Source organism: Halichoeres trimaculatus, unplaced genomic scaffold, assembly GCF_033239565.1.
Source record: "Halichoeres trimaculatus isolate MK-OKI-2021-1 unplaced genomic scaffold, fHalTri1.1 fHalTri1_scaffold_15, whole genome shotgun sequence".
Lineage (NCBI taxonomy): Eukaryota > Metazoa > Chordata > Actinopteri > Labriformes > Labridae > Halichoeres > Halichoeres trimaculatus.
Genome location: NW_027437193.1, coordinates 23,541,206 through 23,564,107, shown reverse-complemented (window position 1 = coordinate 23,564,107; position 22,902 = coordinate 23,541,206). Strand labels below are relative to the sequence as shown.

Below are 22,902 nucleotides of genomic sequence, written 5' to 3'. Positions count from 1 at the left end.
TAACTGCTGACTGTGGGTTGGAATGAGCATTAGCACAAACAGTTTAGGCTGTGTGTTATAGAGTGATACAGCCTGAGCTAAATGCTAATTAGCCTTTAGCTCAGGCTGTATCACTCTCCTGTTAAGCTTTCTTCTGCTCTTCTGTCCTTTTTCTGTCTGACAGTTAGGCTCCTGTGTCCACCATCACTACAAAATTAATCACAGAAATCAATTTTAGCAGAGAAAAACACAGATCTCTGTTTTGTATCTCTTCTCTCTACTAAACTTTGTCAGCCAGTGTGGTGTTGGTGGTCCACCCGAACTGGAAGTTAAGAAGTAGCAATTTAAAAAAACATGTAATTTGGTGCTGATCATCTCATTTTAAAGTGTTGATTACGATCAGGCAGATATCTAGAAGGGAAACTTTTTCAAGATCACTTTCAAACTCCTCACAGCTCCTTTAAATAAAAATAAATAGTCCGTTATTTTTTAGCACTTGAATTATTTTTGTTTTGTTTTTATTTTTTGAACTGTCATGCCTTTTTGCATTTCCTTCTTCAACCTGTTTGAGGAGCTGGACACAACAACAGCAGAATCATAATCTGTATATTGATAAGCTGCTGAGTTAAAACAGGAGACAAAAGAATACACAACTACACAACACAAAAAATAGTCCACAAAACACACTGAAAGACAAGCAGAGAGTCTATAAGCTGAGCCTGTATAAAGAAAAATTTAAATATATCTTTGCAGACTATGAACAGACTGTGAACTGTTCATTTTCTTGACTCATCATTAAAACAGCTGTTTGTCCTTTCTTCACATCAACACATTCTGGCGAAAGGACACGTACTGTTCCTTTACCTGACATGTGTGAGTTGAGAGTGTGGATCATGAGCGGGTGATGGACTGGTCTCAGGTACTGAGGCTGAGCAGCCATGTGATTGACATGCTCCACAGGCGCTGAGTGGTGGAGGACACTGACCTGGAGACGGAGAAAAGATCACGAAGATCATCTTCATCAGGAAGGAGAGTGAACACAACGTGAACACCAACATGAAAATAAAGACTTTTTCGTTTAAACAAAAAGAAGAAATTAAAAGACTAAAGTCAGCAAATAAAGGAGTGGAAGAAAGATTTCTGACTGAACCAAAGAGCATTTAAGGACATAAAGAGAAAAACAGAGTCAGAATAACGTCTTCAAAAGATGTCGCCCAGACCTCCAGATTGAACTCGTTGCTGGTGTATCGTCCGTTCAGTTCAGAACAGGTGAGTCTGAATCGTCTCTCGCTCAGCGTGGCGGGTCGCCAGTTCCTGTAGCGCAGCTGTCTGAGCGCCTGCTCATAGTGGGCCATGGAGTCCACGCCTGGTGTCACAAATAAAAAATAACATGGTAAACCACTAAACTCAGCGACAGTAATGAAATCTGACAAGAGTGTTTTCCTGGAGGCCAAGAGTGACGGGATGATACAGACATGTCCCAAACAACATCCAGATCCCACTGAGTTCTCCTCCAACGCTGGTTTTTAAATTAAATAAACTACACAGATCTTCTGGTTCATACTCAACCTGCTACTGGGTGTTTGTTTTTATTCATTTTTTATTCATGTAAGTCCTCTTTGACTGACTCCAGACTGCTGTTACTTTCATACACCTCACTGTCAGACCTCAGAGTCACTAACATTAAAATATCCTGATGGATGTCCACATGTCAAGCTATGTAAACACACGCTCACTGTTTCTCTGTCATTTCAGGACAGTATTACCAAAATGTTAACAACATAATACCATTTATGACAGCAATAAATACAATAACTTACACACTCACGGTAATTAACGCTTTATGTATACGCAAGTAGAAAGGTGTTAATCAGTGAATCATTCACTGGGAGGAAAATTAATTAAGTAAAAAGAAATTTTCTTTTCCTCTCCCTCTGAAGCACCGATGGACTATAATCTATCCAAATGTTCTGTTTAATGTGCAGTGGCCTCACTTCTCTTGCCAAAGTATGACAGAGGAAAACTTGTTGATCATCAAACAGACAAGACAAGGAAGACTTAACCACCAAAAATACCAGAGACTGAGAGAGTAAGAGGTAAGAGTTGATGCTCAGATACAGTCAGGATTCCAGTGTAAACACTACGCTGCAAAAACTCAAAATAAGCATGAGCATTTTTCTTATTTTCAGTAAAAAAGTCTAAATAATAGTTATAATAATAAAAATGCTCATGTTACTTTTTTACGCCTTTATTTGGAGAGGTCAGGATAGTGGGTGGAGCAGGATAGGGTGACAGTGGGAGTGAAATGCAGGAAGGACCCCACAGGTTGAAATCAAACTCTAGCTGCCCACTCAGGGACTTAAGGCTGCTACACTTCACCAAGGGGCGGATTAATGCACAGGCTCACCTGGGCTGCAGCCTAGGGGCCCCAGGTGTGGAGGGGCCCTCTGATTGGTCAGACTGTTTATTGAAAATTCAAATCCATTGCCTATCTCATCAACAGGTGCCCACATGGCCACGCTCAACAATTTGTTGACTTGCGTCACAGCCGGATGCTGGTGCTGTCACCATAGTTACCAAGTCTGCTTTTCATAAGTGACCTGAGGTTTTTTTAAGTTAAATCACTTGCTAATCTTGTCAGTTGCAGGTTGTGGATTTTTGGGCTTGATTTCTTAAGTGTAGTTGCTCATTTGTTGCCTGTATGATCACAACTGATTCTCAACCCTTTCCAGCAACAAGCAACATTTATTATTATTTATTTGATCAAACCGTTTTTAATTATTTCTATTTTAGTAATCATTTAAAAAAAAATGAAAATTCTATCATTTGTGTGTACTTCAGATGTACAGCAAACAAAAATACATATCTATTCTGACACACAATGTGGAAAGTCACCTGTTGGGCTTGCTTTGGGCGAGTTTCTTCAGAGCCAGTTGCTTGTTTCTATTGTAAGATCTGGCAACACTGCCTGGAGTTTGCGCCTATGGGACAGCATGATATATAAGAGGGGCCCTATAGATAGCACAGCCTAAGGGTACAGGACTGGCTATACCAGTGCCCCTTGAAATACTGCATCTAAGATATTTCAGGGTATCTACACGTTACAGCGAATCAAATTTTAAGAGTTTTGAAGACTTTTTAATGACAACTTGAATTAAATTTAAGGCTTAAAACGCTGTAAATACAGGGGATGGTTGGGGAATCCTGATGTATTGCAATCGAAACTGACATCATCCATCCAACTTTAAACAAATTTACACTTACCTATAGTCCCAGACTGGCTAACTAGCGTGCAGATAATTTGTATCACAGGTACTGAATAAAAAAAAAACAGAAAGAAAACTATTCCTAAAGAAAGAAAACAGAGGTGTTTATTATTATTATTATTATTATTATTATTATTATTATTATTATTATTTAAGGAATCAAATTGACGTTTTTTTTCCCCTTTTTTCAAGCTAAAGATCTGGGCTGACAGATATGAGCTTGCATATTGAATATACAAAATATACATATAAAATATATCACAAAAAATAAAAATATAAAAAAATAGCATTTACTAGCCCCCCCCCCAAAAAAAAATAAAAATAAAAATAAGACATCTGGGTAATGTATTAAAGACCAGAACATGACATTTCAATAAATTAAAGACATTTTTAGGCCTTTTAGATACATGAATTAAGGACTTTTATTATATTTATTATATTCACCTGGCAATTGCATAAAAATTATTTTGAAATATTACAGGTCCAAAAATAAAGTCTGACCTCAAATGGGTACAAAGGGTGTAACAAGGAAGATGTACCTTGATTATTTGTAGTGTAGTAATCATAGTAACTGTAATTTCACTCGTTCATGTTCTACTGCTTATCCTGGTCAGGGTCGTGGGTGTCTGGAACCTGTCCCAGCTGTCATTGGGTGAGAGATGGGGTTCACCCTGGACTGACCGGCAGCCATTCAGAGCGCTGGCACACACAGACAGACTAGCCTTACCGTGCACACTGACTCCTACGGGTAATTTAGAATCACCAATCAGCCTGATGAGCATGTTTCTGGACTGTGGGAGGAAGCCGGAGTGACCTGAGAAAACCCACGCTTGCACAGGGAGAACATGCTAACTACAGAGAAAGGTCTGCCATGACCCAATCAGGATTTGAACTGATGACTTGCTGTGAGGCAATGCTGCTAACCACCGTGCCGCCCTTGTTGTAATCTAAAAAAATCTTTTTTTTAAAGTGTTTGATGCTTGTGATATCCTGGGGGAAGACATCCTGAATCTCCCAACACACACACACACACACACACACACACACACACACACACACACACACACACACACACACAGGCTTCCTGGTTTCTAAGTGTCTCACCTTAAGGAGAGTAGATGATCGTCTCACTGCTGTTATTAAATCTTATAATCCAGACGTTAGTGTATCCCTTCACAACACGGTGCATTTATGCTCCACACCATCCATCTCACCCGACTGTTAGCTGCACCTACCGTATATTGAAATTCCAGAGGTGGAGTTTGTGGCATCCAGGTGTTTTCCCAGCAAAGCACTGTGATTAATCTCTAGACTCTCCCTCTCAGGATTCAGCTCTTCTCCAATTACCAGCACGTCGCAGTAGTCCAGGTTATGCATCAGCTCCATCACACCTGGGCGGCGAGCTGTAGGGCACAAGTTGCTCCATGTGAATATAGATTTTAACGTCCAAACTATTCCAACGACAAATTTTGCCTCACAAAATAGAAAAAGGTGTTTAAAATCTGCTGTAAAAACTCCACTGTAACTTTTTTTTGTTTTTTAACCTTGAGGGAAATTTAAAAACCACATTTTCTTTGACATCAGAATCACAAAGCTGAAATGACACGAGAGTGTGTCGACAACACAGGCAGCCCCTCCACTCACAGCCAAAGCTGTCTCCTTTCATCACGGTGCTGGTGATGTGAAGCTCCTTGAAAGGAGCCACACCCAGCGGGCCCCGCAGGTCACCAGCAGGCCTGACGAGTCGATTAGATCCCATAATGGTGATTCTTGGTTCACTGGGTGGCAGCACCATGACGACTGACTTGATGTCTGGGATGGAGAGACACGTGTCCTCTCCAAAACACCTGACACACAATGACAGACAAGAAACACACACACACACACACACACACACACACACACACACACACACACACACACACACACACACACACACACACACACACACACACAGGAGATAAAAAGAGTTATGGGATAGAGCAGCATCAGTCTTACTGTTTCACTGCTGATTGTCTAGTTGTTACCAGCGTTGTTTGTTTATATTTTTGTGTTAGTTGTTTCTTCCACAAATAATGATGACACAATGTTAAAAATACACTCCCATCTTTTCGACAAACGCAGCTTTTTAATGTTCTGAATCCAGAGTCATGCTTTAATAAGGATGAGAGAACGACAGGAAAAGACAGTACGTCTCAAGTCTCCTGAGAGCTTCAAATCTGTTTCTTTAAGAATACAATATTCATGAAGAAACATCTGTTTCTCTCAGAAGTTAAACACTACTAAACTAGAGTGAAGTGTTAATGCTGTAAAGGTTTAAAACTTACATCAACGGGGCAACATAAGTTAAATAAGAACCTCTAATCAAACATTACAGAATCTGTCAGGATGGTGTCGTGTGTTCTTTCAACTGCAGGATGTGTGACGCTTGACTTTGTGTGATCTTATCATTAATTCCTCCTCTCAAGTTTTTAGAAGGAAATTCTGATTGTAAACTTTGGTTGCGTCTGCATGTCTTGTCATTATTATGTGAAACACATACTCATCGATACATTACAGCCTTTGGGTTTATCATTGGTCTACATAATTTGTATTCATGTCGATTTTTATGGTACGGCCACACCGGACACGAATTTGAGTCGAGATAACATACAAAGTCAATGCAAAGATGCCGTTGGACGTGTTTGGCGTGGCGTGTTTGGGGTGTCGGCGCGCTTGAAGCGTCTGCATGTTTGGGGCGTCGGAAGCCTAAATGCGCGAGTTGAAAATACTGAATTTTCAACGCAAATTTGCGTGAGGCTGTGCCGCGGGAGCCAATCAGCGATGACATTCCCCCAACAGGTCATTGATTTGATGATGTTGGGGAGGAACCGCCACCTGCTCCGACTCCAACCCCGCTGGAAGATGGAGGAGAAAATAATCTGTGCGGTGTGTCATTATCTAGAGTTATATGATACGACGTGTGAACTCTACAGAGACCAGAAAAAAAATGAGCAGGCTTGGGTGAAAGTTGCTGAGGAGACAGGTTTTGAAGGTAAGTTCTGTAAATATTTGTTTCCAGCTGGATTTGCCTGCACGGGTCATCACTGAGTCCGACTGTGTTTTTCTTGGTGGAGTTTTGAGCCTGATAGAGAGGAGGAAAGAGCGGGGCAGGGGCAGAGCCAGGGAAAAGATGGAAGTTCTCTGTGCTCCTCTCTTTCCTTGACCCCCTTTCCTCAAGGTCGCAGGGAACAGCCAGGCAGGGCCAGTGGAGGTGGATTACCAGAGAGAGGCAGCAGGCATTGATTGTGATCTCCAAAGCTTTCACACACTCTCCTGTTATGCTTTTAAAACCACAGCTCATCGTTTTTCAGGTGCTCTTTCAGGCTATCGGTCTTTAAATGAGCGGGCTCTCTACTCCGCATGCGCAGTAACGCGCCTCAGCCCCTCAGCTTGTCAAAATAGTCCAGCGTCCAGAATCTTAGCGAGTTGTCATCCAGTGTGGCCGCAGCATTAAGAGGAAGTGACTTATCCGGGTTTGTACAGTAAAGGTATATGTCCAGGAAAATTACACTGTTTTGATAAGTTCATGGTAAGACACGGGAAACTACACTGTAAGTAGGGATGGGTACCTTTCACATTTGAAATGATACGGTACCAATGCTCGGTACCTGGCAATCGGTATCTGTACTCAATGGTACCAATTTTTGGTACTTTTTCTGTTTATGTGGTAAAAAATATCAATTTGCTTAAAAATAAAATGTGATTTTTTTTTATTTACATATTTGTTCTTCAGTATATAACCTTGCAATACTATGTTCAAGTCCAGCATGGAAAATCACCTACTCTTTCACCCCCTCACAGCCACAAGGATGGGCTCAGGTACCTAAACATGGTTTTACGTGAATCGATAATCGGTACTTTTCACAGAATTCAGTCAGTACATATAAAAGTACCTGATTTGATACCCATCCCTTAACAGCAGTCCCGCTTTAAGACACAAGTGTAACTACTACACAGGTTCTGTGAAATGACATGTACATTTCAGAAAGTTTCCCTAAAAGTTGAGGAAACTACACTAAGACGCGGGCTGTATTATAAAGTGCTACCTAAACTTTTTTATAAACGTTTTTAACGCCTTTATCCCCAAACTTTGAAGAGTGCTTACATGACTTCATTCAAACAGTGCTAAAACAAAACCGTATGACTAACACGCCAAACTGGGCCTTTAAACATGAACTCCATGGTGTGTTTCTGTGATGAGTTGATAGGTTTCCTGACCACTGAAAAATCCTCCTCTGTATTCATTTTTCAAAGTTTTTCAAAGCTTGAGCCAAAAGCCATTGTCTTATTCTTAGCCATGTAAAAAAATGTTAATGAAAGTTATTTAATGGACCCTGAAATTGCTTGATTTTCACTCTGGTGATCACATTATTTTGAAGAGAGAAGTAAATTAAAAAATAAATATCTTCGGTGGATATTTAAAAAATCTGAAACTACTCGTTTATCTTGTGATTTCTTCCTTTGCGGTAAGAAATGTGTCCAAATACTCATCTTTTTTGCTCTCTGAGTGTTAAAATTTTGTTTTGATTCATGCGTAGGAGTCAAAAGAAGAGTGTGGAATGAATCTGTGTGGTAGTAACACAAAAGTCCTATTTGTGTAAAATGTTATAAATTCAAGTATCACTTTAAAATTTGAAGAGACAGTAATAACGCTTGACTTTTGCTTTCACTCTACAGCTCCTGAGTATAAATAATCTTTTCTAAAACAAAGACTGAGACTCTAAGAAAGATGTTTGAGTAGGTTTGTTTGAAACACGCTGACCCTGAGATGATTAGCACTGAACTCCTCCTCCTGCCTTTATCAGGTGCTTAATAACAACACCACAGCTTCGGGGAACATGTTGAGAAGAATCAACAATGTGTTAATGGACTAACCATTATCTGTTTTTGGCTGCACAGGCAGCAGATTGAACTTATCTGTGAGTGTAAAGGCGGATCTATCTGTCTTTATCTGGAGGGGAGCAGTGAAGTGTTGTTCAGAGTCAGACAGCCTCCTCGAGCTCGCTTCACTTTATCGACCCGCACACGTCTAAGCTGTTCTGACCTGCCTGCTCGACAAATGAACACACTCTGGCTGAGTGTGGAGACGGGAACAGACACACAATTCGCAGTGACGCACACATGGAGCAGCACTGACAGCACACAAACTCTGATATGGATAAAAAAAGTTACACAAAGAGGAGATAATAGTTTAGAAACAAGAGGAAACAAAGTCATCGTCTATTTATGTAAGCAGGAGCATGTTCGTCTCTAATTAAATCATACATATCCTGTGTATTAATGCAACTTTTTGCCTGAAGGTGGAATTAGAGGAAATATCAAGAGGGAGTGGCAAGATTAGCATTAAAGCATTAAATATCCAAAATAACAGCAAGGAAATTAAGATGTTTTTAAGATCCTTTTTGGATCAAAGTGTTTGTAATTTTATAAATTAACTGCTCTGATCTTATTCTGCTGAGGAAAAATGTCAGCGAAAAGGCAGATTTATCTTATCTTTGGGGGCTGGAGTGACTCAGGGAAGAGGACAAAGTCAAAAGAGAACGTTAAAATCCAGAAAGGAGCACAGAGGAAAATTAAAAACGGATGAAACAAAGACAGATAGAAAAAAAGCAAGGACAAGTAGACACGAGCAAGATGCTTTTTCTTCTCCACAGAAGGCCTGACGTCCTTCATGGCCAGCTGGTCTGTTCAGTGCTTCAGTACTTTTACATTCATTATCCATCTTTAGATTCCTCACAAGGAGTTTGAGACTTTAAGAAGAGGACACACAAAACAGACTACCGGAGAGTTTCTTTTAAGTTTTAAACACATCTACTCAGGCTCTCATGGGCAAGGCATGTAACAACAAGGTGCATGTTTTCTTACTGCACTGAGGTGGTGATGTGCAGACGTCTGAGCCCCGGCGTGGGGAACTGACGAGAGTTGATGTAGGATACTTTGGTCATGGCCGTGTTGATGCTGTCCACATCCTCTCCCTCCACCACAAGGACGGACTGAGCTGGGTTAAAGTGGAACTGGACAAAAACAAAGAGTAGTTATCAACACACAAGAGTCTGAAGATCTAGATACAAACTAAGGTCAAGCTTTCACTCACTGACATCATTGGTACAATGATGCAGATTGATTTACACTGTAAATTGGTTATACCATTATTATGGAAAATCATTCTACTGAATGTCTGTAATCAAATAAATGCTTAAAATATTAAGTAACGTTAAAAAAATGTTGCATATCACTGTAAAATATCAGTTGACCTTACTCAAAACTGAAAGATGTGATATCAATGAATTTGCCTTATGAACTAAGTAAATGTAATAACAAAAAATTGAAGCAGATCTGAAAAACTAAATTAAATAACATTTAAAGAACAGCTGAGTCTCATATCCACAGCGTTCCCTCCTCACTCATGGTTACAAATGTGACAAGAATGACAAAAATCAGCTCTGGTTGTCTGAAATCCAGGGCATGGGGTCTTGTTCCTACTGACTTTTGCTGTGTGCCTAATGGTTAATGTATCTATAAATGAAATGTTTGTCTGGATTATCATGCTGTTTTGGCTAATTTTAAAATTACGCATAAAAAGATATATTAATTTTTGACACAGTCAGTCCACACCACACAGAGCACAGACAGCTGGTCCATGTTGTGATGCACAGACAAACAGACCATATTATGTGGAGCACAGAGAACCTGTGCCACTGCTGCACATTTAGAAGTTCAGCAGGGTCTCATATCAACTGCGTCCCCTCCTCACTCATGGTTACAAAACGCAGTCACAAACTAATGATTTTAAGGTCTTACTTAACCAGTAGCAAAAGTTAAATCTACTCAGAAATCATCATTTTCAACTCCAAAAACTCAGACATTTGAGTAAACTGAACTTACAAACAAATTTTAAGTTTTCATAGCTTAATCCAGCAGACAAACATACAGACACAGTATTTTATCCCAAACTGGCAACTGGCAAATAAAAGTTTTAATGCATTTGCTTTGGTTTCAAAGTAAAATGTGAAACTTTGAAACAACACTTTAAGATTAAATCCTGAACCTGTACTACTTCAGAGTGCAAAATAACAACACAGGGTATTGTATCTGACTTCTTTTATAGTCGTTAGTGTTTATCCTTCTTCCATCATCCACTGAAAGTCTGTGTGTGCGTGTTGCACCAAGAAGCCCTGTCTCTATTTCTGTGCCTCACGCACCTTGATGTCCTTAGCGAGGCTTTCGAGGGAGTTGATATCCAAGCCTTCTTTGCACGCCTGCAAACAGGAGATAACCTTCTGGGTTTCAATACGGCCCGGTCGGATTGTCAGACCTGACAGGCTGCCGTGGAAATACTGAGTGAACCTCGGGGTTGCGACCTCACCACCTAAAGAAAGAAAGAGAGAGAGAAGAGGCTCAGCGTGGAGAGATATGAGAGAGATCTTTTCATTCCTGCATGATTGTCTGCTGTACTTCTATCTGAGCAGTCCAGCTGTTTTTATTGCCTGTTACGACCTCTTCCTGCCTTTTGAACTCCCACTCTGAAACCTGACCCCCTTTTTTGATTTGTTTCATCTCCCTTGGATGTCTGGATTTTACTTTTGCCTGTTTTCAACCTCAAATAATCTCGAGTATTGTAGTTTCTGGGGTTGGTTTAAGATTTGTGCTTCAGAGCGGTAACCTGTTTTCACAGAGCCTTTGCTGGAAAAAAGACACAACAACATGTATTATGAATGTTTCTAAGGGGAAAACCACACACAGTTGGCTGAAAATAACATCAGAGAATCTACTTCACAAAAAGCTTACAAGACCCAGCAGATGGCTCACAATGAAGAATTTAGAGGTTATTTTAGCACCGTCCCAACAGAAGGAAGAGAAGACACATCTCTGAACACCGGTTCAGGCTGGAAACTTACACGGCTGAGTCTCACTGACATTGGGTTTGCATGATGTCTCACAACATTTGTTCGTACTTACATATTTGCAGACTTCTCTCTCTGGATGACAAATGCATGTTTTCAAAAAGACAGCAGGTGGCACCAAATATGTAATATCACCGAATAAAGATAAAAAAACAACCTCAGAATAAAAGTCATGACACAGAAATGAGCATCACTCTGTCATAAAACACATCTACACCTGGCACCAGCCCAGATATTTTGACGCTTCCTGACGGCTTTATCCTCAGGTTTGATGAATGGTTTGTACAATCGCAACACATGCTTGACCTCAAAAAGCTCTGCAGCTGCCACGGTGAGCAGGAAAAACAACCTTTCATGCAAAATAAATGGTAGCCCAAAAAACAAGCCAATAGCAGCGTGACAGTCCGTAAGGTCAGCTGCGTCACAAATTCAATCGAGCCCTGACATCCTCTTCATTCATGTGCAGAACAAAAACACAAACCCCGTGCTGCAGTTTGACCATCCTGATTAAAAGAGTCATTTTCACACAGGTGTAAAGGTCTTTTTCAGACAAATTATACCCAGTATGAGTATTTGAGGTCAGCCAACATTTACTCAGAGCCCAGTGATAAACACAGACTAAGATACATGTTTGGTTACATGATTATTTCATCTAGTTCATCAAAGAATCAGACTCCTCTTTGGTATTTCATCCCATCCTAAGTGAAAAGAGGCACTGAGGACAACTGGTGCAGTAAATCCACATTTCAAGTTTAAAAACTGAACTTGAGCCATTGACTGCTGCTGAAAAACAGCAAAAGCTGGCGTTCAGCGTCTTTGAGATATTAACACTTATTTGTAACACTCATATTAAAGTCTGAGGCATCTGACGTCTCACATGCATGTTAGCTGGCAGAGGAGGAAGGCTACCTTTGAGCCTAAAGCTGTGCTGCTACTCAACCTAAAACAACCATAATGCACTCCTCTTTGCCCTATTCCCCATGACTGAATGTCATTTGACCCTGTGATATACCTATCTCAAGCTTTCTGAATTTGCTAATCCAGTGGTTCTTGAACTTTTTTCAGTGATGTACCCCCTATGATGTTTTTTTCTCTGCTAATTACCCCCTGACAAGCTCAAAGCAGTTTTGGTTGGAATAAAAAGACACAAAATACAGCACTGTACTATTTAGCCCCGTTTCCACCAAGCAGTCTGGTTTAGATCAGTACGGTTTGTTATGGGTTGGCTCGGTTAAGCTTGGTCCTGTTTGCGCTTCCACTGTGCCACCTCGTGGTAGGCGGCGTGCAAGCTGGATGCAGACAGCTTCATCAGTAACATGACAGTATGACGCCACAGCAGCACGACACAGTGTACCCCACTAATAAATCCAACAAAGAAGAAAAACACAACACAGTAAACAAAGAGCAATGATGGAAGACACCCAGCACTTGGCTTCCTTTGTGATTGGCATGTAGCTTTTTGTTACCAAGTGTTACCAAGTTTTGTTTCAGAGCAGACTGTGTGTCACCAGAAGAAATGCAGCCACTGTTGCACGGTAAGTAACGGTCTGCAGTGTTGTAGCTCCACCTTCAGAGATCGTATCGGTTCAGTCACCCCTACGGAAGGATACCAAAAAGTGGGACGGCTCGTCTCGGTTATTTGGGGATCTGTCTCTGGATTAGTCAGTGAAAAGGGCGTAAAATGTGTGCTGTACCGAGACGAACCGAACTGAACCGCTTGGTGGAAACGGGGCTTCAGTGTCTATTGGATAAAGTACTCAGTTTAAGAACTTATATGAGATTCAAATGTTGATTTAATAAATTGTGTTGAAGGGATTTTGCTTTGATTTCTATTTTTGAATCTTGCGTACCCTCTGAAGTGCTTTCACGTACTCCCATTTGAGAACCACTATGCTAATCTTTAGTATGCATGCTGATTTGCACTTGTCATGCTGGTTCACAGTATTCACAGTTTGTAGTATTTCTACATTAAACAATTTTTTATTTTCCTGTATTTAGCTTTTTAGCATGTCAAACATTAGCCTACATCTCAGTCAGGAACACTTTTGTCATAGATTAATCATTTATTGCCAAATGGATACAGTTAGAATTGGCGTTACAGCTCTGCTTTTCAGAGTACTCCCTGGGTTAGCCAAGCAGCCTGCTCCAGCTTTCCAGGGAGTGCATAGCAAAACCCCCACATACATACAGATTAAAAGGATGCATACAGATCAATAGGATACATACAGAGTCTTAATAGGAGGAGGCTGGGGTGGAGGAGGAATTATTGAGACAGCAGCAGCTGGGTAGTAGGAGGTAGCAGGGATAAGACAGAGTGATAAGGTGGTTTAAATACACCGCCTTAACATGAGACACAAGCTGTGATTGGTTGAGATGGGTTAGAGATTGAACATCAACCTGTCAGCTGATCACAGCTGGGTGTATGACTTCCATGCCCTGCATGAACTTCCGCTAACTTCATTTTATGAGCGATGACTAAATTCTGTGCTGACTGTTTTTCTCATCCTTTGTTTACAGTTGTTTCCATGTTAACATTGTTCCCTGGCTGCTCTCTGTGCCTTTAATTGTTCCTTGAGGATGAATTAAAGTGTTTTTGAATGTGAGTTTGAACTGAATCTGAGGTGAAACTCTTGGGATGTATCAATGCTTACCGCAGAACGTCCACTCCAAGCTCCTCTGTTATTATTTATGCGGCATTGTGCATATTTTGCCTGTCAACAATTAGGCTGAGAAATTTGCCAGAATCCCAAGAGAGATTAAAACATGAAACCAGATTAAGGCTTAAATCCACACTTGTAAATGAAACCACCAGTGTCTGCCCATACCCAAAAAACAAACCTTGTTCCTCTGGCAGATTAGAACAGTTATAAATGATCACTGACATAAATACTGTGGCCACCAAAGCAGTGAGCTGATGAATGCTGTTTAGCAAACAGTAGAAATGTTATGTCAGGTGGAGTTGTATCGATCGGAGCCTATTTGTCAAATCTTGACCTACACACTGGAACAACACACACAAAAAAGAGACTGATCGACTGAAGACAACATTCAGCAAGTTTGATCAGACTTCTGATTTGATTTTACTTTTAAAAAGCACGGATGATTTGTGTCTCTCCAGATCGTCTTGGTTGAAATGTTTTGGCTCATGAGCGTCACTGCTTCTGCTCATGATATTATCATATGAAGCAAAGTTCAGTCAGCGAACAGGCTATTTCAATGCTCATTTCACTCATTCAGCGAGCTCACCCCTCCGTGCATGCTCACCCCTTCTTCACATCGCCATCAGCTGTTCTCATCACCTGATCATATAAATCCAGTCACCCTGCAACGCATCATTTTGCAGCTGTCTCTTTTTAAATGTTGCTTTTCCCCCTCCCCATCAGCACCCATAGTTTGCAGTTGATCAGCTTCATCAGCCTCAGACGACTTCATCTTCAATTTCCCCATCACCCTGCAGTTTTCCCAGTTTTGATTAGCTCCATCACCTCATCAGCCGAAGATGACATCAGCCAACATTTCCACCACCAGAGTCTGAACTCCATGCGGGGGTCGATTTTGAAGGCACAATCTACAATCATCCCATCTCCCCAGAGAGTTCTAGTGTCAAAGAGACTCTGTTAATAGTTCAATGTCACGTAATCTTTGCAAAAAATATCAATCTTTTGTTCCATGACGTCTCTTCTAGTTGACAAATTTAAGGTGCTGTCATACAGGACATATTTCTCTTCAAACTGCCTTAAAGTTGGTGTCATTGTTTTGCTATTTGAAGACTCTAAACTTCCCACTCTAACCATTTCTGGATGCTTTTTATAGGACTCCGCTATCCAGGTTAGAGAGACCTAGGAGGCTGAGAGACAGTGACAGCACAGCAGGTTTCATAGCGAACAGTAGCTAGCAGCACTGTCATTGTGAATCATTTAGAGGTGAGTGAGAGGAGCTCTGTAACAGTGACAGCATTCACTTTCCTCCAGCGTGAATCTGACACTATTGACATTATCTGGCTCTAAATGAACATCCTAATAAAGATGAGGCTGGATGTTAAACCAGCCACCTAAATGAATAAACAACAACATTTTACTGTTTTTTCCCCCACTCATTCACATCACTTACACACCAATGACAGTTAGCTAAAAGGATGAAATCAAGAGGGTTTTCATGAGATGAAGCCTGCATTACCCATGAGCATCATCACCCATTGCTGTAAAGGTGCTGCTTGTAAACACGCATTTGTTGTGAGAGCAAATCAGAGGAAATGTCTTTTTCAGGATGCAGATTGATAAAATAACAGAAGCTTTGAAACTTACCAAGTGTGATGCAACATGAAGCTTTGTAAACTCTAGTTTATTACCATCAGTTAGCTTACAAAAGTTAACCAGACAGTTTCATGCTGCCCATCATGCTTTAAGTCTTGACCCCAAAAATAAGGTTGGGTACCTCTCACAATGGATACGGTACTGATGCCTGGAACCTGGCAATCGTATCGGTATTCAGCAGTACCAACTTTCAGTGCATTTTTGTGTTACTGTGGTAATAAGTTTTAAATCTTTTAGTAATAAATCTCAAAGTTTTTCACTTTGACATTTTTATTTCTCAGTTTATAAACTTGCGATGTTGTGTTCATGTCCAGCATGGAAAATCACCTTCTCTTCCTCTCACTCTCACTCACAAGGATGTGTTAGCTACCACAGATGGAATTCGGTCGGTACCTATAAAAATACCAAACTCAGGACCATCCCTACCCAAAAAGCATCTCAGCACTCATCATTACATTAAATCCTCTTCATGGATATCTTGTCCTTTCATCTAGTGTCTCATGTCTAGTGTATTTAACCATTGTTGAGAAGTTTTTCTGAGTTGATACGTTATCAGAAAACCGCACCTTTTTTCCCCTATATTGCTCAAATACCAGCCCTGAGTATAAAAAGACACACTGATCAATAACATTTTTTTTTTTTTATTGGAATGTTTGTAAAAACATCCACTTCCTTTTCAGCAGAAAATCCAACCTGAACACAGGCATTAAAACTCAGTAGTCATTGATAATCCAAATTTCTCACTGAAGGTCTTAAAAAGACATTATATTAAGTTCTGCTAAGGTCTCTTCACAGCACCTTTAGGACACAGCCATGTGGGTGAGGGAGCTTGGGACCTAACCAATAACTCTGTGACTTCAGTATGTTTGTTTTAACAATCAGATAAGGAGTTATTTTACATTTGCAAAGAGAAAGCAAGAGTAACGCTCTTTATACCAAATAAAACATGTTACCTGTTGAAAAACTTGAGTATGTTTTTCAGACTCTTAGTATTTATGCTGCCTAATCCCTGATCTTAGAGCATCAATTCACAATTCACTCATCAACTCATACGGCTGATACATGTTTGTCTCTAAAAGAGGAACATGGACAAATATGATGGACATAACCTCCAGTGTTTGAACAGTACACATCAGGACCACCTCAATGCTTCTGCTAAACTAAGCTCTGGTGATTTCATGGTACAATCTGTTGGGCCTAAGGGGCCATTTACACGACAACAGCTTTAGGGTGAAACGTTTTGTTGCTTTTCAGCCTTGCATTTATACGGAAACGGCGTTTCAGCTGACCTAAAATACAAACTTTTGAAAACAGCCTCCAGAGTGGGATTTTTCTGAAACCCTGTCGACACCATTGCCGTGAAAAAAGTAAACTGGCGTTTTTCAGTGGAAATGCTGATGTCACACTCTGCTTCATGCTTCACACATACAACAGGACAACAGTACCGTTGTTGAGATCGTTGCGAACTACCGTGTTGTGCTTGTGCTGCTCAATCTACTGTATCTGCTGACTGTCTTTAACAAAATGTGCATCTTTTGCTTCACTTTTGCACTTAGTATTCCCCAAAACACCAGATGATCACCTCAACCCTACTTCGGTGGAGATCTACCAAAAGCAGCTTCTGGACAAGTCAGTTATAGCACCACCTACAGGCCTGGCATGCTTACTACAGCGTTTTAAGTCCCTTGCCGTTTCCGTATAAACAGAGATTTTTTTCACTGCGTTTCAGCGTTTTCAGATGAAACGTCATTTAAATGGGGCCTAAGTTCATTTCCTAAAACTGCCAAGGTGCCAAACCCTAAACAGCCAGGGGAGCCTCTGATGGCAGTCCCCTCAGTCTGGCATGTCTCCATTGGTGTTTGTTCCTAAGGTCTTAAGGTTTGTGCATGTCTATCAGCATGTGCATATCAGCCAATAGTTAGCATGACCACCAGAGTGAAAAAAATCCCCCCATGGGAATTAGAAAGGTATAATAAATCTATATTATTAAACTGGGACTAAGAAAGCAATGGACAGTGAGCGGTCCTTGAACCAGGTCTGCCCACCCCTGTACAGCCCCTGATAGCATCTCGAATGCTTCTGATGAACTGTTGAGAGAATTTCTGTGCAAAGATTGTTGCAGCTGTTTTCAGTCAAAGCTGCACACATACTAAATGGTGATAGCAAAGCTCTTTGCACATATTTATACAAAGAATAAAAAAGGAATAATGTGTCAAAAGAGGCTGAGTAGGAACAAAAAATTACTTCAGTCTTATCAAAGGTGATTTCATTGTCTTTCTGTTTGCTCGTGCATTAGGGGCAGACACGGAAAACTGTGTTTCTGAGATAAAAGGAGCTGTATGAAGGAGCAAAGGGAGGAATTTTACAAAATAAATGTTATTTACTTTTCTTTTTCTCTTTGATGTAGAAAAACTCATCCTTATTTTGCCCTCTGGTCTCCTTTGTTGTCTCTCTGAGTAATACATTGTTTAAAGCTTTTAATCAAGAAAAATGTTTGTAATTCAGTGACAAAGTGCAAATTATTTTTAGCTGTACTGTGTGGATGTGTATATGTGATTTTTATAGATCTATTACTGAGAGAAATCAGTAAGAGAGAAGAGATAGGAAGAGGTCACATGATCGCTTCAGATCTTGTATTATGAAATGAACAAACAGCAAACAAAGCAGAAACATTAAGACTGTAGCACGGGGATGTCAAAGTGAACCTTCTCCTCTGATCTAAATGTAAGTCCAAAGAATGAATGAATATGTCGTTTTGACTTCTACTTCTATTAAACTTACTGATTTAATGTTTTGACTGATGTCTTTCGTTATGTAATAAAATCACCCCAGGCTTTCTGCCCACTCTCTGCTTCGCTTGTTAAGTATTTGTATACTGTGCTCGAGGGTTGCTTTGAAATTTCACACCCGTTTTACTGTTGCACATAAAAAAGTTAGAAAACACACTATGCCCGTCAAAGCATGATAACAGCTTATTGCTGGAAAAACTGCTCAAAAAACAACAACCCAATAACTTTGTACGGAGGCACACACACGACTCCTTCTCCGCGCTGAGGGCGGTGTGAGTACAGTCTGAATGTCTTTCATCCCCCATGTCTCATCATTATGTTGTTGACTGTGGTGAAAAAGGGGGAAGGAGAAATGAGAAGCTGAAAGGCAATCTTGCTCACTAATGGCCTGCAAAGTTATCAGTTGCAGCTTAGTGAAGCTTAAAGCTGCTTCATTGGGATGTAATAGCTGGCAAACTTGTCCTCCATTCACTCTCAGTAATCCCTCCTTCAGGGCTTTCTTTCACAATCACGGATTCATGGAAAGAGGCAAAAAGAGAAGGCTGTATGAAGCAAGGGAAGAAAATGATGACGACAAAAAGAAATTTGCAATCAGGCACAGGATGAAAAGAAATTTGAACACGAAACCACAATGTCCTCGGGATTGGAGCTTTGGACGCTGCTGGCGGTGCTACGAGTGCGATTTAGGCAAGCTGCTGAACGAATCCCTCCCATCTCATCCTGCCCCCTGTAAAACACTTTTTCTGTAATTATTCAAGTCATAAACACGCAGCAGCGGGGTAGCTCTGACTCATTTGAATGCGATCTCTACCTGCTCTTGTTTGCTGCCACTGGAACTGACACACAGAATTTACAGTTTTGATACCCACTCAGCTAGCTTCTTTCAATTTCAAAGAAAATACTTTTAGTCTGAGGATATGAATCCTAATCTCTTTATTTACCTTAACTGCATGACTCTTGATTTTGCCTTTTTCTGTTTGTGCTTCAAATGCAAATTTTCGACATCTTCAGAGGCTGCTGAGGCTGTTTGTTAATGCAGTCTGCCATATGTTGCTTTCTGTTCCAGGTTGATTCCCTTTGAATTTTAAGAAAAGCTTTAATGCATAAAATAATTTCTCTTCTTTTATTTTCAGATCAGACACTTTGTATAACTCCTATTATCTGCTTAATGTAGAATCTTTAATTTTAATACTCTGATCAGATTTAATCCTGTTGGAGTTTGGTCTGGAAATAAGTCAAAATGGAGACCACTTCTTATGTTGGGGGGAATAATCGAGCTAAGGTCCAGTGGGACTTTCAGATCCAGACTGGTAAACTAGTTGTAAATCAGCCAGACATTGAGGTGGTGGACAAACAGTGGTAAAAAGGAAGATGATAGATGCAGCAATCCCAAGTAACAGCAACACACTTTTTACAATCACATTTGTGAATTTTTTAGGAGCTAAAAGAAAACCAACAACAGTATTTTATACTTTGCTTCTCACGTCATAACATCGTTGTTAGCCCCTGCCAATCATAACAGATATTTAAACCTGATTCAACAAATAAAACATAACTCTGTGAAAAGTCAAGTGGAAAAGGAAATAAAAAGAATAGAGCAAACCATGTCACTGACTAGATGGTCTAGATTTGATACAGTGCTCAGGCATGTAACACAGTACTGTCTAAATCTACGACCTCTAAAAAAAAAAAAAAGTTTCTATAAGACATTTCGAGGCCTTAAATTTAAAAAGATGTTTCAGGACTTTTTAAGACTTTTTTTAAAGGCTCTGTGGGAATCCTGAGAAACATCACAAGAGAAGCAGAGAAATATCAGAGGCTGACAGAGGAGCTGGAAAGGAAGTTATTAGATCACTGGGTTGTGACCTCAAACTGGGAGAGTGGCTCCAGTAGATTCTACAATGAACGTCTGAGATTTGTCCTTAAAGAGCGATCCTCAGATCAGCAAAGATGCACTCTGTTCGATCTAAATCAGGGGTTCCCAACATTTTCCAACTCAGAGCCACTTTTAAGTTTCAAAAGTTATCCAAGCACACCTCCACCTCGTCCCCCATAAATAAGGAGGCCATGCATTGCATTCTTGGAGCAATTTTTTTTAACAAAGATTGAACATTAAGGACTTAAATGAATACAAGAGAAATGTTTTGGAAGCTCCAAAATTCTGTAACGCCTTAATTATTACAGATTTTACAATTTTATTTCTATACGATTACACCCCCCAAGCAGAAAAAAAAAAATGAAAATAATTTGGCAGCCCACTTGCAATATGGCTTGCAGGCTGGGAATCACTGTTGTAAATAATATCCCAGGCATTTGTCCCAAACTTTCTTCCTGTGAAGTCTTATGATGCTTTTCATCAAGTCCACAATGGGTTTTGTTATTAGAAATCCCTTTACAGTATCAGCTGTTTAAGCCGTGCTGCCAGCAGCTCCTACAGTAGTAGCAGTGGGATATGAAGTGTTCATGTACAGACCCACTGCCTGGGACCAATCTGCAGAGACCTGCAGCAGCCATTAAGTTTGCTTTTATTGTCTTTATTGCATGATATAAACTTCAATGAAAGTTAGACCTTGAGACAATCAAAACAGGATTAAGCATCACTACATGTCAGGCATACCTGCCAATACTCTCAATTTCTGTGGGACACTCCCATTTTTTAACCTGATAACTAAAACTACTTCTTCTGCAGTACCCCAGATTCATAGTTTCTCCCAATTGTCTCTCAATTTATCACAGTGATACCAATTAAAGGTTAGTTCATAGGTACTGTGTAGACCTGGCAACCTAACTTGGCAGCAACGAGCATGCCAAGATTTGGGTATAGAACATTATCACATTATCTCAAGACACAAAACATTAACAGGACTTGACCATAGACTGATGTCCATTTTTTTTTACAGCCTATGGTCTTATGGTTTTAGGTCGGCTGAAACACGGTTTCCGTGTAAACGCTAGGTTGAACCTAAAACCATTGGCGTGTTAACGGCCCCTTGATTGGCACCCCAATGGAAAAGTCCCCAAAAGTGGGGCAGCTTGTCTCAGTTATTTGGGGATCTGTCCCAGGGATTAGCCAGTGGCAGTGCCACAAAATGGGTGATGTATCAAGAAAAACTGAACTGAACCCTTTGGTGGAAATAAGGCTTTAGTGCATTAATTGAGCTAAACAGTTGCTTGTTTTGAACACCATCTTCTGGGCAAAACACTGTAGCGCTGTTAATACCTCTGCGTTTTTTACCTGTACTTGGTGGCACAGGTGTAGAGGAAACAGCACACTTCCCAGATGACAAAAAAAGACATCCAGGAGAGGAAAGATATTAAACAACGGACAATAAATAGTTTCTGCTAATAAGCCTCTCCCAAAACACTGCGATCTATGAGAGCAGACAGTGCGTACATACAGATCAAAGAAGTGAAAGGCTGAAGAAGAGAATTAAGAGCAGTCTCTGGGTCTTCAAAACACCTGAAATGATCTTTGACTCAAAATTTCTCAGCTTTGATTTTATTCCTCCAAAAACTGAAATACTTTCTCACTGGTGGTAATTGTTTTGGCCTTTTAGAAATCTTCTACTTTTATGATCAAAACCGTTTCTAATCATGAAAGCATTTATAAAGAGTTTCATGGAATAGGCTCCCTAGATTGAAATGAAGTTGTAAAAATGATAAAATGAAGTTCCTCTTTTGGTCAAACAGCCAATAAATAATTGCTAGCATCATTTAAAGTAGAGAAAATAAAAACCAGACCCTGGTCCCAGCTGAAAAAGGCTGCTGCATATAAAACAAGTGTCAGATTATAGTGTCGCTGTAAACAACAGAATGTAACAGCAGCTGTGTTTGTCCTATTCCTGTCTGGTTTCAGCCTCTTTAATGCCTCAAAAAAAAATCTGCATTGAAGCTGCTCGCTTTTATAGCCCCCCGCACACACATTCAAACAAATAGATTCACTGACCTTGCCAGCAGGCACCCACAGTCAGCTGCGTATCAATCTTAGCGGCGTGGATGGGCCAGTCATCTGTCACCAGGTAGGGTTCGTAGGTCACTCCATCCACAAACAGAGTGACGGCAGGGAACTCCACGTTGATCACATAATAATGCCATTCTTTGTCACAGATCTGAGGAGGAGAGGAAGCAGTAGGCATGTTAAAAAGCTGCTTTACTTCCTGCTATGTTTCCACTTATCATGCATTCAGCTGAGGAAACATTCCTGGTTTTCATGTGCACAGAAATAGGGCAGCTTAAAAAACACACCAGTGGTAACTGTGCCTCTTTCTAAAGGGTCTTATTTAGGTTGGGAGCATTTTTCCGTGGAGGATTATGTTTATGTCTTTATGAAAATTATGTTTACTCCGATCATGCGGCAGAGACCGCAGGCGCATCCTTGAACATTCCTTGCTGTTTCTACCTTCAATAAAAGAGAAGCAGCAAATTCCTCTCCTCATCCCTGCATCATTTTCTTCCCGTCGTCAGATGACTAATGAGGTTTCTGTCTAATGAGCTGTTCATTAAAGGCACACGATGAGTGACAAACACCACCATAGAGGACTCCAGCCTCTTTGATTATTCCTGAAACTTGTAGGCACATGCACTTTATGTCCTTTTCTTGGCTCTTTAC

The 22,902-nt window shown here is 40.4% G+C and overlaps 1 protein-coding gene across 1 annotated transcript in view; it reads right to left on the bottom strand.

Moving 5' to 3' along the window:
* clstn2a (calsyntenin 2a) overlaps positions 1 to 22,902 on the bottom strand; it is a 245,459-nt gene that overhangs the window by 4,019 nt on the left and 218,538 nt on the right. The window contains exons 10-16 of the mRNA XM_074688978.1: positions 22,240 to 22,402; positions 10,490 to 10,656; positions 9,153 to 9,301; positions 4,890 to 5,092; positions 4,481 to 4,648; positions 1,200 to 1,345; positions 844 to 964 (exon numbers count right to left, since the gene is read on the bottom strand). Coding sequence (XP_074545079.1) covers positions 844 to 964; positions 1,200 to 1,345; positions 4,481 to 4,648; positions 4,890 to 5,092; positions 9,153 to 9,301; positions 10,490 to 10,656; positions 22,240 to 22,402 — 1,117 coding nt within the window. The remainder of the gene's footprint in view (positions 1 to 843; positions 965 to 1,199; positions 1,346 to 4,480; positions 4,649 to 4,889; positions 5,093 to 9,152; positions 9,302 to 10,489; positions 10,657 to 22,239; positions 22,403 to 22,902) is intronic.